This window comes from Heteronotia binoei, chromosome 3 (genome assembly GCF_032191835.1).
Source record: "Heteronotia binoei isolate CCM8104 ecotype False Entrance Well chromosome 3, APGP_CSIRO_Hbin_v1, whole genome shotgun sequence".
In the NCBI taxonomy this organism is placed as follows: Eukaryota; Metazoa; Chordata; class Lepidosauria; order Squamata; family Gekkonidae; genus Heteronotia; species Heteronotia binoei.
In genome coordinates, this window is record NC_083225.1 from 159,053,016 (window position 1) to 159,070,681 (window position 17,666).

General features: G+C 39.2%; 1 protein-coding gene across 1 annotated transcript in view; it reads right to left on the minus strand.

Moving 5' to 3' along the window:
- Nucleotides 1-17,666, minus strand: part of B3GLCT (beta 3-glucosyltransferase) — an 86,374-nt gene that overhangs the window by 21,273 nt on the left and 47,435 nt on the right. Inside the window, exons 8-11 of the mRNA XM_060234718.1 lie at nt 13,759-13,822; nt 9,635-9,766; nt 7,953-8,022; nt 228-341 (exon numbers count right to left, since the gene is read on the minus strand). Of these exons, the coding sequence (XP_060090701.1) occupies nt 228-341; nt 7,953-8,022; nt 9,635-9,766; nt 13,759-13,822 (380 nt within the window). The remainder of the gene's footprint in view (nt 1-227; nt 342-7,952; nt 8,023-9,634; nt 9,767-13,758; nt 13,823-17,666) is intronic.

The window sequence follows — 17,666 nt, forward strand, 5'->3', positions numbered from 1 at the left end:
CAACCCCAGATGGACTAGGCTACAGCAGCAGCAGATGCCAGAAGAAGATCAAGTCTATGAATCAATCTTTCATATTTTAAAGCATCAGACTGAGATCATTGTATGCATGTGTACAGGGGGCACGAGAACCTGGGCTTACCATCATAATCTACATAGTCCTTTGTGGAAACTTTCCATCACTGAATCAAAGTAATATCATACAATATTAACACTTCTTAAAAACTCACCTCTTTCAGTATTTGGCACTTCTAAATCAACAGTAGGAATCGATCTTTCGGTGTAATCACTGTAGTATTCTATAAGAGCAGCCTCTGCTTCCCAGGTCTGTTTCACAATGGGTACTACAGAATAAGGAATTATTCCCAGGTGTAGGTGAAACTGTGTTTAGGTAAACATTAACTTTTCTTGTTTTTGCAGTCACTGGTTTACAACAAGGGAATCCATAGCTTTGAGCAAACATTATCTAACAGCAACCAAGCAAAAGGAAAATAACGCAGGCAACATGCTCAATCCTCCCTCTGTAGGTTAAATCTTACCCCTCTGTAAATTAGGCCGAAAAATCTTGAAGTTAATAAGTTTCTGTCTCAAGTCATATTTAGGCTTCTCTCTTTCCCAGACATTTCTGGGCTTCTTCATTTAAGTGTCTACTGCTCCTGGAGATTTTGTATTCATAAGTCAAGCCTTCTCTCCATTTCTGCTTTCAAAGTTCCCTTCTTCCAAATGAAGGACATATTTCTTATTTTAAACCACATCAGACTCCTCCCACCTTACCTGTTCAGATATTCAGCAGTGCTCTGGCTCCAAAAGGCTCCTTGAGGCCTGGTCTAGACAAGCAGCAGAATAAGGTGGCATGAGGGGCTGAAGTGGTATATTAGACTCTACCACTCCAGGCAGGAGGTGGAGGATTCATTTTTCAGAGTTTCCCATCCTTAATAATTCCCTGTAAGTGGAAACCTATCACAGAATGCAAAGGGCTAGGCTTAAAACCTAATGTTGCATATTTTTATTTAGAGAAAGTTGAGGGCATGTTACATGTGGGAGCACAGACTAATAACCACTGATGGACTTAAGCATGATGAATTTGTGTAATATCTTTTAAAAGTGATCTAAAAGCTAATGGCTGTCTACTTTCAACAAGAAATTTATGTATCCTATAAAGAAGTATTTTCTTTTCTTTGTCCTACTTAAATCTGTGACATATTTCTGCTTCTGCTCTTGCAAAATTATACACTGAGAAGTCTGAATACACAGAAATCCCTAAGCATGCACAAAAACCAGTCACAGAAAAGAACGAAGGCCCTGCACATGGGGCTTGCATATAACACTGACTCCAAACGGCTGAAAAGGTGCTGGAATATATTTTTTATCATTTAATGGAAATAAATTCTCAGCCTTAATATTGCACTGAAGTTGGTTTTGGCAGATAAAAAAACTAGATAAAAAGGACTCCATGAAGCTAGCATCTATAAATTTTTCGCATTCTTGAACAAGATTATCCTCCACATGGTAACAAGATGCTGTGAAGAAAGTTCAAGCATTTTCCTGACTTCAGTGTATTCCGTGAAAGACATTTAAACTTTAATTTCATTTTTACCTTGCCTTCGTAAGTTTCGTTAGCTCTGACATAGCAACCTATTTTTTTTTTAGTTATCATCAAACTTTCTTCAATTACAATGTACATCAAGAATATGGAAACATTCCTCAGCAAACACCAAGTTCAGGGGAGTTATTTTCTTGCATCGTAAAATACATGTGGGTGCACACACACACACACACACACTAATTATAGCACTGGATTGCCAAAACTTGATTAGTGTAAAGCAATGATAAAATATAACTGAATTACAACCAGGGCCAGCCCAGCTAGTTGGCAAAACAGGTGACTGCCTAGAGCAGCTGGCCCTGGGGGGGCACCAAACTGGGCACCCCCCACGTGACTCAGGCGATGCTAAGAGCTGCCACTGTATTGACCCAATCCAGTTCTCCCCACCCCTCAAAAAAACCAATCAAAATTTCAGAAGGCTGGGTAGGATCACTCATTCTGTTTCAGTTGGAGAAAAGAGCAGATTTTAATGTGGTAGGGTGGTGGTAGGGATTTATAGGAAGGCTTAAATTATAATTTTGGATGTATTGATAGCTGAATTGCAAAATAGTACTGCATTTTAAGAACATTTCTTTTGGGAGTTTAGGGCTTTTAAATAAATCACTGTAGAGTAGTGGCTTGAATTTCAGGCTAGGATGGGAAGACCTCGGTTCCCTATGTTCTCCATCTAGGGACTCAAGCTACTCCTGAACTCACAAAAAGGAGCAACTAAAGGCATCCCCTCCTTACTTTCATATCCAGAGTGCAGATGCCAAAAGGCCAGGAAAAGAAGCAGCATAGATTAGACTCTGAGTCTCACAAAGAATTAATGCTAGTGAAAATTAATTAAAATTTAAAGTGAGCATCCCTTCTGCAAAAAAAAAAAGGTTCATCTTAAAAGCAAAAGCAAACACTTTGATTAACTCAGATCATTTCAAATTCCTACCACAAGAAATGGTCAGTGCTTGTGGCTGTAAAGGACAAATAGTACAGAGGACATAAAAGGATTTTTCTTAAGCCAAATATCTAACACATCCTTGGGAGCAACCTAGTCTCCTTCCAGAGTTAATTATAGGGCAAACACATCTGCATCCTAAGACATCTGAAAGCAAATAACAGTCTACTGTGTTTGAGTTAATCATGTCACAATCAGCTTTTGCCATGAACACTTAGCAAAGAAATAATTTTCTTTGAAGCAGAAAACTAGAACATAAATTGGAAATTATCATAGGACTCTCTTTTTAAAAAGAGCAACTTTAGGTATATAAGGACTGTAATTTTAGTCACAAAATGGGTTCAATTTCTCCTCCAGACCGATCTCCACTGCTATACAAGCATTAGGCAACAGAATAAGCCAAAATAATGCCTCTCCCTATTTGTGTTTACTCTCTCCTCTGTAACTTAATCCAGGCAAAAAACTTCATACCACCACCAGCAAGTACCATTCTATCTACAGCATCATCCTGCTCCACCGTCACACTTTGTCTCCCTATATCTCACCACCAGAGCTCCAGATCTCTCCTCCTGTCTAGGCACTTCTGCAACCCAGCAACTTTCCCTCAGTCCCATCTTCCCAGCATCCTTAACCATAGCCCTCTGGATTCAGTTCCAGGCAGGGCTTTTTTGTGTGTAGAAAAAGCCCAGAAGGAACTCGTTTGCATATTAGGCCACACCCCCTGACACCAAGTCAGCTGGAACTGTGTTCCTGTGCGTTTCTGTGTGTTCCTGCTATAAAAAAGGCCCTGGTCTCAGGCAATTTCTAGCCCCCATCATCTGCTACCCATTTGTCTGCTACTCTCTCTCATCTCAGTAGCCCCCTTTTTTTGATCCCTGCCAGAACCCAGCACATAAATGGCCCCTCAGAATCAGAAGAGGGTGCAACACTATAGTAAAATAGGATAATAGGTTTGAATGTCATTATTGCATCTACAAACTGCCACTGATTAACTGATGACTTTACTTTCCTCCTTATTAGTCAATAAAGCTTGCTATTGCTTATTAGAGGTGTCTTTCTTTCCAGCACCTTTGAAGAAGGTGTGTAGCCCAAACCAGAATATATCCAGATCTAGAGTAATCCCTAGACTGCTGGGGGGGCGGGTACACACCCTGTGGGGACACATACATGTGTCAGCCTCAGATTCTGGATAACATAAAATAAGCAAAATGAATGGATGCATCTTCACAGACTGAATGTAGCACTGCAAAATCTGTGAGATGTCTGTTTTGGTGGAATTCTGTAACAGTTTGAATCTCTTAGGCATCAGCATATGAAGCTACCTTATACTGCTTCAGACCATTAGTCCATCAAAGTCAGTGTTATCTACTCTGGCTGGCAGCAGTGCACCAGGATCTCAAGTAGAACTATTTTACACCAGGGACTGAATCTACACAGAAAAGAAATGCTCTACCAGTAAGCCATGGGCTCCCTTAAATATTTGCTGTTCCACTGTGTTAAGTCTTCCACTGCTGTCTTTCCAGCCCTCATATATATGGCTGCTTTTTGTCATCTTGGCCAATGGAGGATTCCAAATGTCCCTTGATGTGTATCTTTTTTTTAGTGCCCTGTTTGCAAAATTCACTACAGTATATGGCGTGTAGACCACCTAACTCTTGCTTCTGTTGCTCTGATAAGAATGTTGTTTAGTGAACCTCAATCCCTAGCTCTGGTTTCCCACACTAGTACATTTTCCCAGTATGCCATTGGAAAAGTAACAGGGATGCTGTCTGTGAATGTGCTCTCTCTATTCCTCTCATTTTATAACTAGCTCCTGTGGATTACTGTTTAGTTAGGTGGAGACTTACAGGTATCTGAATAAGATACAGCCATAATCCCCTTCCTCTTCCTTCTTATCACCCTTAACAACAAACTTAATTACTGAAAAATCTGTTATCAATTATATAACAATTTTATTCCGCCAATGAATTTTAATAAGGAAATTAGAAATATATTTGAAAGTACAGAAAAAGCTGAAGGCTGATGTCCTTCAGTGTAAGACACAGCTGGATTCATTTGCCTCGTAGTCTACTGAAGTAGTCACTGTGACGTATAAGGGATTCATGAACAACATAACAAATAAGCTGAAAGGAAAATTCTTCAAGTTTTAGACAGCTGCGATCAGTAACAAATGCCATCTGGTCCAAAACCTTGGAGAAAGTTGTTCTTCAACTCCAGCTTAAACTCTTGCTAAAATTAAACCTCTAATTTTAACACAGCTTGACTTTGTAACACAATGCTGTACATAAATGTGCTATATTAAAACTCCCATACATGAATGTGAAATAAAAATAAGTTCACCTATGAATACAATGTCACTGGATATTTTCCTGGAATCGTTAGGGAAAACCTGTTATTAGTTTTTCATGAAGAATGGTAATACAGAGCTATTAATGCACAAAATATGTTATTTTCAAAAATAATCACCACTTTGATGATTTCAAAGTATGCTAAATATCTGAGGCTTCATTTAGACTATCCTCCAAAATGTGGTCTGGATGATTTTAAAAAATGAACACTCCCTCCTACCTTCTTGTGCACAGGTATGTGTTTCATTTTTAGCATAAACTATAGCTGTCCATGAAATCTAGATCTGCAAACTTTGATTATTGTCTTCCCTCCAAATCAAAATGACAAAACCACTTCAAAACAAATTAAAAATACTGGTTTGGAAGGAAAATACTAACTACAGTATTTGCCAGTCTGGGTGCTAGAGCAAAGATGGTGAGTGTTAAAAAGGAAAATGAAAAGGGAATTACAAAAGAGGGGGGAAAGAGTGGGAAAGGAGTAAATGAGCCCATTATTCTTATCTTCCATCACATGCTTTGAATGATTGTTTGGTTCATCTATTTTTAATTCATTTGTACCCCAACGTTCTCCTCAATGGGGACCCAAAGTGGCTCACATTATTATCTCCTCCATTTATCCTCACAACAACACTGTGAGGTAGGATAAGCTGAAAAAGTGTGATTGGCCTAAGATCACCCAGTAAAAATCCCCTGCCATCTGAAAAGCAACTGGATCCATTAGGCTACGGGGTGGATCATCTTCATCAATACCCCACCACTGTGGAGTCTTGGTATCCTTGTAAGTCTAAACCTCAGAAAGTTCTTGAAATGGAGGCCATCTTTAATCCCTCCTGCTTCGGATAACCTTCTTCCAACACAGAGCAAAATATCTGATCAAGAGTGTGACTTGACAGTGTATGGGGTCTGATATAATGCAAGACAGGCCCATGGCTGTGTCATGCAGATCGTGAACTCCTGAGCTGTTCCCGACAGGTAGCCTTGGCATGGATGATGACGTATCCCAAAACAGCAAGCCATGGAGTCTTCAACACTACATCCAAAACCACCCTCACAAAGTCTGTCAGGGAGATGGTCAAGCAGTGGGGTGGGTGCCAACAGAATCCCAATCCGGTATTGTACTCTTAATACACACTCTCAAAACCAGCAGGGTCCTGGACGGGGCACTGAGCCAGGGAAACAGAATCTTGATAGGCTATGACACTTCCTTCTGGCCCACTAGATCTATGCTGATATCTTACTGAGTACCCGAGGGAGGCACACTTGGGAGAAACTCCTACCCCAGCCAGTGATACATGTCAGATTCAGCCTTCTTCGTTAGAATTAAATGCTGAATTGTGGATGCTTTGCCTATGATTGACCTAGTATTTAAATGCAAGATATTATAGCCAAATGTGATGATATAGTCACTTGCATCACCCTGACAGGAAGAAGAAATGTCTTTTATCTGCTGTCCCTCCCCTTTACACAACACCCCTTTGTTCCACTTAAATGTAGAAGATTTCTAATTGTCCACCTTGATTACCGATCTGCTTTACACACAGATCTCACTGATAACTAAGTCAAGAGAAGGGGGAAAATATGCTGAAAAACTAAACAGACTGAACTAAAAACTGAACTAACAGACATTCTATATTTTCAGTTTCTCATTCTACATTTTATGGGATATGGAACTTGTTTTTTATGCTGTCCAACAAAACCACTGCTATGCTACAGATTTTAGAGCTGGGCCCCAAAGTTAATCTGAAATCCAACATTTTAAGATAATGCTCTGCATGAGTCTGCTGTTACTACATTCCTACAAGCCACAGAGCACTTGATGAAGACTGGAGCAGGAGAAGGGATATTTTTTTTTTTTGGAGATGCAATAGTTTAGAATTAACTTCTTTGATGTGTATTCAAGTAGTTACACATTCCTGTTAAATACTTTTGGGATACAATAATCACTTGATATTGCTTTGCATTTATCGGTATTACAGGAGTCCCATGCAACCTGAATACGACTATGGATATAAAAATTCATTGCTTTTGTGGCAACATTCTACCTACAGCACTTGAAATATAAGACTTTTTTGAGAACAAAAACAAAACTGAAAATTAATCTGGATTGTCAGTAGTATGGCAAATGGTTTTATCTGACTTCTTTAAAAGGGCTCTGGATTCCAACAACTGCAATCATCCATGCCCACCACAATATTTAATGAGATCTACAGATACTACATATGGGATCCAATCACTGCCATCTCCTTGCTGCTGCTTCTTTTGGTACTGATAACACTATTTTATTAAGTGGATGCTTTAAAAAAAATCATTATACTCTTCTTCTCTACATTGTCACAGTGGGTTGGATCTAGTGGTCCATCAACACTAGGAGTTTTCCTACATTCTCTCAGCCACTTCTAACTTCAGGGAAGTTAGACCTGTGTAGATTAATGGTCATGCAGGTCAGGAGGCTGCAGTAGGGAGGAAGAAGGAGACAAAATCACCTTCCACTGTTGGGTGGGAAGAAAAGGGGATTTAATAACTCTGGGAATAAATTTTCCTGGATTGAAAAAGGCTACGACGGAGAGAAGAATGTGGAAAAAAATCCATGATCCTTGCATGTTCAGATTGCTGGATTCAGCCCAACAGGCCAAAGAGATAGATGACATTTTCATCCAACATCATATAAGTGGAAGACAGATACCCAGCTGAAAAGACCAAGTACCTGACATATTAGCTCCTTAAAAACAAAAAAATCTCCTCACTTTCATGAATACAAAACATTCAAAATAGACCACAAAAATAGCCAAGAACAAATAATCATTGCTTTTGAAAACAAGATTATGTTGGCACTTACATATATAGTTACACAACTGATTTTAAAATATTATTTTAAAACATTGTTTTAAAATCCTTAATTGACTTTAAATGAAAATCACATAGTGATTTCCTTCCTGCTTCTTCCCACATGCTTTTTTGCAACATTAAAAAGTTCAACAAGTGAACATATAAAAAGCAAAATTATTTAAATCAAAACTAGTTTCAGAAATTATATATATATAGTAATACCCTTAAATCTAGAACTTACTTCTATCTTCATGGAATTTTCTGCAAGTTTTTACAGCAACAAAGATATCCGTTTTCTTCATTGGATCACCCTAAAATTAAAACACTGTCAATGTCTTACTTCTATTCAGGTTTATATCACACAGGCAAGTATTTTTTAAAAAAAAGGAACTTTAAAATATGGGTTTATACACATTTAAAAATAGTAAGATAGTACAGCAAGATTTTTTTTCTTTTCAAATTCAACAACTTAACCCAAATCACCATATGCCTATCACCATATTTTCACTAAAATCTGGATTAAAATTCTGGTTGAAGCCAGATACAACTAATTAAGGAAGCTAATGAACAAGAGGAAATTACAAATTGAAGCAATAGGGTCTGATGCAGCTAAACTCTGATTTCAACAGCAGAGATGCCAGCATGTGCTAAACTCTCACACTAAAGTCATGGAGACTGAGAAGCACTTTTATTCTTGATTGTCACACGCTCTTTTTTCAGAATGCATTTTATACATTGTAGTGAATCAGTTTCTATTATGGTGCATCATAAAGCTTCAAAATCAGTATGTAATGGGAAAGACAATGGATAACCCCTTCTTCAATAATGATATTGATTTGGCTATAGATTATGATTTGCTTTGGGCCCCGATTTTGGAATTCTTTGGGAAAATTTCTTTTTTGCCTAATACAATGAATTATAGGCTATTTCTCAATTCTTAATACTTAGCATATTATGTACTGTTTTTTGTAAATTGTTTGTTATATGCATCCAGTGCTCTAAATTGCATCCTTGTATGTTAGATTTATATTTTTATTATTAAATTTCCCTATGCTCCCTTTGTATTGGATTAGATTTAATAAAATAAAATTTATTTAAAAAAATAAAGCTTCAAAAAACTAGGAATCAGGTTCTTAGCAGGGATTTAAGTGTGCATGCACACACAGAGAGAGAAAATTCTTCTAGCTCAAGCAACATATACACATTTGACTCAATTTCAAAGCTTTGTGAAGGCAATTCACATTTCATTCTGCAGTCTTAATTTAATAAAATAACCTGTGGTGGAGAAACAAACAGAAAATAATTACTAGTCGGGATTTTTCTTCTGTAACCCACAATCTCCATTCACAATATGAAAGTACTTTCACTACTAGAAAACATGCCCTACTATTTTCTAGCAGAAGCAGAACAGGCTTATTTTGAAAACAATAAAAAACATGCTCCATTGCTTCAGGCACTTTTCTTCCAAGCCTAGTCATTTCCATTATTTGAGTCAGGCTGGAAGAAAAATGTCTGAAGCAAATGAGAAGAAGGAAGCAAGATTGGGGAGGGTTTCCGTTTCCCTTACCTGTGCCTACCTTTATGCTACAATATCCTCTGGCCACAAACAAACTTTATATGTGAATGGAACATACTCATGAATAAATGCAGCTGTCCCAATTATGTCCACTCTGGCCAATTCTACTGTAACCACAATAATATTACAACCTAAATGAAAGTACAAATTTCAGAGACCTTCTACACCTCAAAGAAAATAATTTCCCTATCACAGCCCACCTAAACTTTACACCTTAGAACACATGCCTCCATCTGAAAATGCAAGTGTTTGGACTGATTAAGCAATTAAACAATTTAAAAAGGTTTTGAATAGGACTGCTTACTTGTCTATAAATCATAGAGGAAAAACAATCTGGAAATGCTTACACATGTTGGGAGGGAATTAGCAAATGTAGTGGCACAATGACTAGTCTTTGGAGAGTCAACATCTTCTGTGCAGAACTCAGGCACTGGGGTGAGATGTGGTCCATTGCCTTTTTCCCAGACATATAGTGCAATCTTTTAAAATATACAGAAAATATCAATCAGCACTTGAATATTTTCATGCTATGAAGCTATACCACTGCAAGACAAGAAGTATATGTATTTGAAATGAGACAGAATAACTATGCTCAGAGTAGCTGTTATGCTGTACAAAGTAAATCCCAAATCCTGAGCTGATGATGATTATAATTCCATCCATGTAGGCAGTAGTATATTGCTAAACAGCCACTAGCTGTTCTCACTACAAAGGTATTGTACATCTTCTCACGTAACCCTAAATTTAGCTATTGTATATAATGTCTCATGAGACTGCACATATGTTCAGTGCCTGTGATTTATACCCAAATGGAATACAAGACAACACAAATTGAAAATAAGTTTAGTTAAGGCTGACAGGAACAGATGGCTGGGGAAGGTTAGTAAGCGTTGATGCAGCTGGATAAACGCAAGATAAATTCTTCAGGGTAGCTACTTTTAATACTTGAACAACAACTAGCTCCTGTATAAATGCCAAAAAGGTCAACAAACAATTAAAAAAACATTGAGAAGTGTATTTTAAGGTCACATCTATTTTGTCTATTGCAGAAATACACTTTAATGCACGGGTCCTAAACATGGCACTAAGGCTGCCAGCTCCGGGTTGGGAAATACCTGGAGATTTTGTGGGTGGAGCCTGAGGAGGGTGAAGTTTGGGGAGGATATGGACTTCAATGCGGTACAATGTCATAGCGTCCACCTTCCAAAACGGCCATTTTCTCCAGGTGAACTGGAGATCAGTTGTAATCCCAGGAGATCACCAGTCACCACATAGAGGCTGGCAAAAACTACATGGACACCATGGTGCCTACTGACACCTTTCCAGAAACTCAACAAGTGTTTTTAGAAAGTGGGTGGAGCCAGATGAGGCTTTTGCCCAGGAGGGCTTCCACTGACTGTGCAGCATTTTAAAAAACGTTGCTTTGGTAGTAGCTGCCACCACATCACAAAGGTCTTCACTTTAAAACAATATATTCATTTAAAGGGCATATAGTTAAATAGAGCTTCTGCCTTGAAACAATGAAGAGCAAATATTAGAGTTATGCATAACCTCACTCTCTGATACTTTGCGTTTGACTCACTTCCATTGTAGATATTTTGTGGTTGTACCCAGAACCCTGTGTCATAAGAACTAGGCATCAACCATATATTTCTGACTCTTGCCTAACACAGTCAGCATGTGGCTCATCTGAACTTTCCATGCCCCAACCCACATTTAACATTAAGGGACCTTATGCAATTCTGCAGGGCCTACAAGGCAGAGATGTTCCACCAGGCTTTTGACTGAGGACAGTGATAGTTTCATCTCAAACTGGTGCCCTGTTTGTTTGATTCAGCTTGCTTGCCCCTCCCGCCCCTCCACAGAGTAAATGAATGTATTATTCGTCATCTGGTTTTTATACTATTCTAACTTATCGTATGTTTTAATTATGCTTTTGTTGTAACTGTTGTATTGAAATTATTTGAACATGCTTTACATCGCCCAGAGCCCTGCTATGATAGGAATGGGGCAATTTATAAATGTAATAAATCAAATCAGAATTCCAAAGGTGATTGCAAGCTCAAAAAGGTTGTAATACAATGAATAAAAATGAGGCACGAAATCTTATGAAATAAGGTTGCAAATCCTAGTTTGTACCAGTGAAACATTTTAAGGTCTGGATAACTGCTTGATTTTTTTTTTTTAATTGCCAAACAGTGCTGGCCCTCAGATGCCATAGATCACTTTCACTCCTTTCAACTGTGGAAAGCAATGTAATGTTTCTGAATCTTAGGGCTTGTTAGGAGATGGAAATAAAGAGAGTATGGCCTTTTAGAACTCCTACTGAAGACAAAGTATTAAACAAAACCCTGGAAAGATTAATTGCACTGACAACAACAGTAGGCTCAGCATGTGTCACAAAAATGAAAAGCTGATACACTTGAAAGATGGGTTGTAACAAAATACAGTAAAAGTGAATTGTATTCCATCTGGAAAGGCACAGCAGCATACTGAATGTCATTAAGCGAGACAGGAATGAAACAATGACCTGAGGCATCCAATGTTTTTTTTTAAACTTCGCAGGAATAAATGGCAATTCTCTTCACTTTCAAAAGTGCCATTGCCTAGTGTCGCCAGAACTGGAATAAAAGATGGTAACCTTTAGCAGGATGCCTCATTACTAGTAAATACAGCTCCCACTGCGCAAGCATAGAAAGATCTACAGCTGCTTCTGGGAGACCTCTCCCCTGCCCCAGTTCTGTTTGAAAGAGGAAGATCTAGATGTCTATGGGTAGGTTCATTTTCATAAAATAAACATTCCTGATTAACTACAATAATCCCTCCCACCACAATGAGGATGCTGAAACCGGAATTCTCAGGAACCAAGATGCATTTCATTTTTGCTAGCTATTCTGAGGCAGAATTCATGCTCCAACTTTTACAGGAGAGTGGTAAAAAAAAAGTTAGAATTTTAGGCAAATTTTTAAGTACTCAATGTGTCTTTGTTTAAGTAGAGTTGCTTCTAGCTAATCTTGAAGATTACATTAACACCATTGATGAATGAGAGTGAGTCTCTCCTGCCCTGTTTGTTTTAGCATGCAATTCTGTTTCAATCAGTGTAGTGAAAGAAAGGTGAAGCTCCCGAGGTGTTAGAAATGGAGTCTCGAGCATTAACACCACTAAATATCTTTTCTAAATATATCCCCATGATGTGAACACTTAGCTCATATGGATGTTCATGCAAACACCAGGGCTCCAACAGGGCTTCAGTACTCTGCAGGAGAGTACGGAATCAGTTTGCTAATTAACAAACATTAGAGAACATTTGTTTTATTCACTGCATTTCATTATACCTTTCATTCATAAATGAAAGATGTAAGCATCTGCCTTTTCAAATAGTTTTTTTAAAGGATGCTCTTCAATGCCATAACATATCATTTATGTGACAATGTGGATTAACTTTTGAAAAGCTCATTAATAACGAATATCCCTGAACAGGTTATTGACTAGCATCCCATAGAGGTGAGAATAACTCTATGGGCTCAGATGCACAGAATGCAGAGAGTTCCAGGAATAAAGCTTCAAGAGTTTCTCTCTAAAAATAAGGCACATGGGGCTCTGGATTTGGATCAAGACACGGAGCAATAAAGGATTAGCACCCCCCCCCTCCCCGGTCATTTTCTTAGCCTGTAATGCCCTAGGAGTAATTTGCCCTCCTGGGCAATTATAGAGCTACCATCACCAGTACATGGAAGATTCCCCCAATGGAACAAATACCAGCTTCTTAGAGCTGCTTCAGATCAAGGAAACAGCATGCTGAGAAAGTTTGAAGCCCCTCCTTTCATGCTACAGCCCACTATGAATCAGGTCTTAATGCAACTGATTTTTAGACAGGAAAAAAATGCTGGGAGCTGTGTTCACATTCAGCCCTTAGGTTAATGCTCACACACTCAAACCAGTATCATCAAACCAGTATCATTTGTACTGGACTTTTTGTGTGGACTGGTGTATTTCTTAATGAAGCTTCTATATACATTATGCATGTTCACATTTCTTTACATCTTACTGAAAGTTGAAAAGGTAAAGCCACAATGAGGTACACAAGATCTCCTCAGCTAGTTCAACCCATTCAAGAAAGTTTTGGGCTTGCTTTTCCTCAAACAACCTCCTTCCAGTCCATGGACCAACTTTTTAAATTGGAGCAGAGTTTTAAAATAGTCTACAGTACAACACAAGCTTTAATTGGTCAACAGAAAAAAAAGGGATGGCGAGGAGAAGCCACTGGGTGTTGCTTGAGGCTAAGTAGTTCTTAAGATCCTGCCACAGATTTCCAGCACTTTATTAAGTGTTAATAACAGAATCTTAATCATTTTAATTCTGCACAAACAATAAGAAAGGAAGGAAGAATAAAAGTATACATAATATGTTTCCTATCTTGCAAAGCAAGGGTAGGTAATAAAAAGCACCACAGAAACAAAGCAGGACTTACCTCATATTTCAAATCTATGGTAAAATCTGACTTTAAAGGTTCATTTTTCAACCTCTTTGCAAGCCTGAATAGAAAAGATAATAAAAATACAGATTTTCTATAGTAACAATGTTCTATATGGCAGAAAACAGAGAAAACATCAACTAGCAAAACCATTAACTAGCACATAAAGGATTTGAGGTGATATCCTAGAAGGCAAGGTACAATTTAAATGTAAGCTTAAGGATTTTACAGTATTATTCTTATTTATAAAACTGTTGCATGTCATGAACGCTATTAGAACTATGAATGTGATTCTGAAATTGTGAGTTTTTCTCCAGTTCTATTTTTACTTCCAAAAAACTACAACAGACAAGTTTTATGAGGGATGCTTGAACACCTGCCAGTTCACCTCACATCATGTTTGCTGGCTGCAAATTAAAAGCTGTTTTTCTGATGACCAGTTCAGTCATCAAACTGTTATTGGCTGTTTGGCAGGTTGCTTCATGTTATTCCTTCCTATACATGCAGTGTAATCTAAACATCTTTTTGCACATGTGCATTCTCATGCAGCCTGACTGAGTTACATTCTCCCTATCCTTGCTGCATGGCTGCTCTGCTCAGCAAGGAATAGTTTAGGACAACTTTAAGAACATAAGAGAAGCCATGTTGGATCAGGTCAATGGCCCATCCAGTCCAATACTCTGTGTCACACAATGGCCTAAAAAACCACAAAAACCCAGGCACTGTCGGGAGGTCCATCAGTGGGACCAGGACACTAGAAGCCCTCCCACTGTGTCCCTCCCCCAAGCACCAAGAATACAGACCATCACTGCCCCAGACATTGTTAGCTGTGGCTAATAGACACTGATGGACCTTGTTATTAACTTTATTAATAACAAGTAAAATAAATCAGTTCTAAATAAATACTGCGTTTTAATACAATCCTATCCTTCAGTGTTCATCTAAGCAGTCCTTAGTGATGCTAGAGGATACCCATCTGTTTGAAAGGCATTCATGGATCTTTGGAATGAATCAAACAGATTGGGTGATCAGATCATGTCTGTTTGGCATCTCTGAACAGAGTAAGGCTAACTGTCTAATATGTTAATTGTGAAATCTGCAACATCCCTTATTTTGTGATGAATTCTCACCCCACCCCCAGTTCTTTGATCCAAGATTGGGGTGCCAACTCCCAGGTCTTGACGGTGTGCCACTAACACCAGCAACGACTGTCAAGAGTTTGGGAGTGCTCCTGGATCCCTCCTTAACTATGCAGGCCCAGGTGGTTAACACTGCCAGGCTGGCATTTTTCCAACTACACCAGGTCACACAGCCAGTCCCCTCTGGATGTCTTTGACCAGGGCCAGGGACTTTTCAATCAAAAAGGCCCTGGCCTGGTGAAGCTCTCTATTTGGTGACATCCAAACCTTGCAGGACCTTACTCAATTCTGCAGGGCATGTAAAACAGAGATGTTCTGGAAAGCCTACAGTTGAGGACAGCAACAGTCCTCACTGTGGTTCTCCCTCTGGGACCATACCCAGTCCTCTGATCTCCTTTAGGCAGGGATTCAGGGGTTAGCCTTGTAGTGGCTTTCCTCTTTCCTTGAGGGTCGGGGACAAAGGGTGGCGATTGGGGGAGAGCTGTCCCGGAGACACCTACTTGATTGTGGGGTGCCTCAGGGGGCAGTTCTCTCTCCAATGTTATTTAACATCTACATGCACCCCCTTGCCCAGATTGCCTGGAGATATGGACTGGGTTGTCACCAGTATGCGGATGACACCCAGCTCTATCTATTGATGGGCGGCCGAACTGGTGATGGCCCTGCAAATCTGGACCAGGCTGTGGCAGATTGGATTAAGTCGAGTGGGCTGAAATTGAATCCAGCAAAGACAGAGGTCCTTTGCCTAGGTCGTGGAGGTCCGGAGGGAGGGATCTCCCTCCCAGCTCCCAGCTTTTGACAGTGCGTCACTGGTACCAGTGCGCAGGGTCAGGAGCTTGGGAGAGCTACTGGAGTCTTCCTTGACAATGGAGGCCCAGATAGCAGCCACTGCCAAATCTGCCTTTTTTCATCTTAGGCGGGCGAGGCAGTTGGTTCGCTTCCTGGAGCGCGGTGACCTGGCAACAGTGATACATGCAACCGTCACCTCGAGGTTAGACTACTGTAACGCCCTCTACATGGGGCTGCCCCTGTGCCGAACTCAGAAACTGCAGCTAGTGCAGAATGCAGCGGCCAGGCTGTTAATGGGCCTACCTCAGTGGGAATATGTGTGGCCTAGGCTGCAGAAACTGCACTGGCTGCCAATTGTATACCGAGTTCGTTACAAGATGCTGGTTATTACCTTTAAAGCCCTATATGGCCAAGGACCTGCCTACCTTAAGGACCGCCTCTCTCACAAAATCTTCTAGCAGTACCTGGGCCAAAGGAGGCCAAATTAAAAACAACTAGAGAACAGGCCTTCTCCATAAAAGCACCCCAATGGTGGAACCAGCTGCCGGAAGAGGTGTGGGCCCTACGGGATTTTAATTAATTCCATAGGGCGTGCAAAACTGCCCTCTTCCAACTAGCCTTCTAAGATGGAACCTGGCATAAACATCACGCCATCTTTAGCACAACTGAGATAGTAGCACCACTAAATTATACTGTTTTAGACTGTTTTTAGATTATTTAATGTTTAATTGTGAATTGTATGTAACTGAATTGTCCTGTTTTATTGTTACATCATGGCTTATGCCATGTCCTGTAAGCCGCCCTGAGCCTGCCTTGGCGGGGAGGGCGGGGTATAAATAAAAATTTATTATTATTATTATTATTAATGAATAGCAATTTTACGCCATCAACTAGTGCTGCTGATTTTACTGTAAATGTGTTGTATTTTAACCTGCTGTGCACTGCCCTAAGCCCTTTGGGGAAGGGCAGTCTATAAATTTATTATTAATAACAATAATGATAATAATAATACACAGGACTTATGTTCAGATTATAAAATAGAGGCAAATATTTAGCAATAAATTGGTAATATAAGAGATATTCATTATTTTAATATGATAAATATTTTCAGTCAACAAAGGGGAAAGAAGACAAAAAGTTCTTCATTATATTTAGAATTTTCAGCATACACCGAAAAATATTTTGCTTCTAGATGTGCGGAGAGCCAGTTTGGTGTAGTGGTTAAGTGTGTGGACTCTTATCTGGGAGAACCGGGTTTGATTCCCCACTCCTCCACTTGCACCTGCTGGAATGGCCTTGGGGCAGCCATAGCTCTGGCAGAGGTTGACCTTGAAAGGGCTGTGAAAGCCCTCTCAGCCCCACCCACCTCACAGGGTGCCTGCTGTGGGGGAGGAAGATAAGGAGATTGTGAGCCACTTTGAGACTCTGAGATTCGGAGTGGAGGGCGGGATATAAATGCAATATCATCTTGATCATCATCATCAAAGACTTTACTGTTCTTATTCAACTATTTATTCAATTATTTTAAAATTTCTTCCATCTGTAATATTAGAATATTCCCCACTTATGCAGACATATCTCACTACAAAACTTCAAAATAAATGCAGCTGTAACCTAAATTTAACTGAATACTAATATATATGCAGGTATCTATTTTTAACATGCACATTTATAAAGTTTTAACTGCTTACTAATGTGTCATATTATAATAATTCTCTAGTATTATATTGTGAGCAATAAAAGGAATGGGTTTTTATACTTTTTTTTAAAAGAAAAACCTTTCATTTTATTGCTCGCAGTGTAAATTTATGGTTACTTAACCTTTGGATAAGAATTCAAATTGCAATCGAATAATTTATTTGCATATATACCCACAGAAAAAGACATTTAATATCTAATAGTATGTTTTACCTTTCCAAAGCCATTTTACAAATATCAAGTGCTTAGTAAACCAATTTACAGCCCAACCAGCCACCC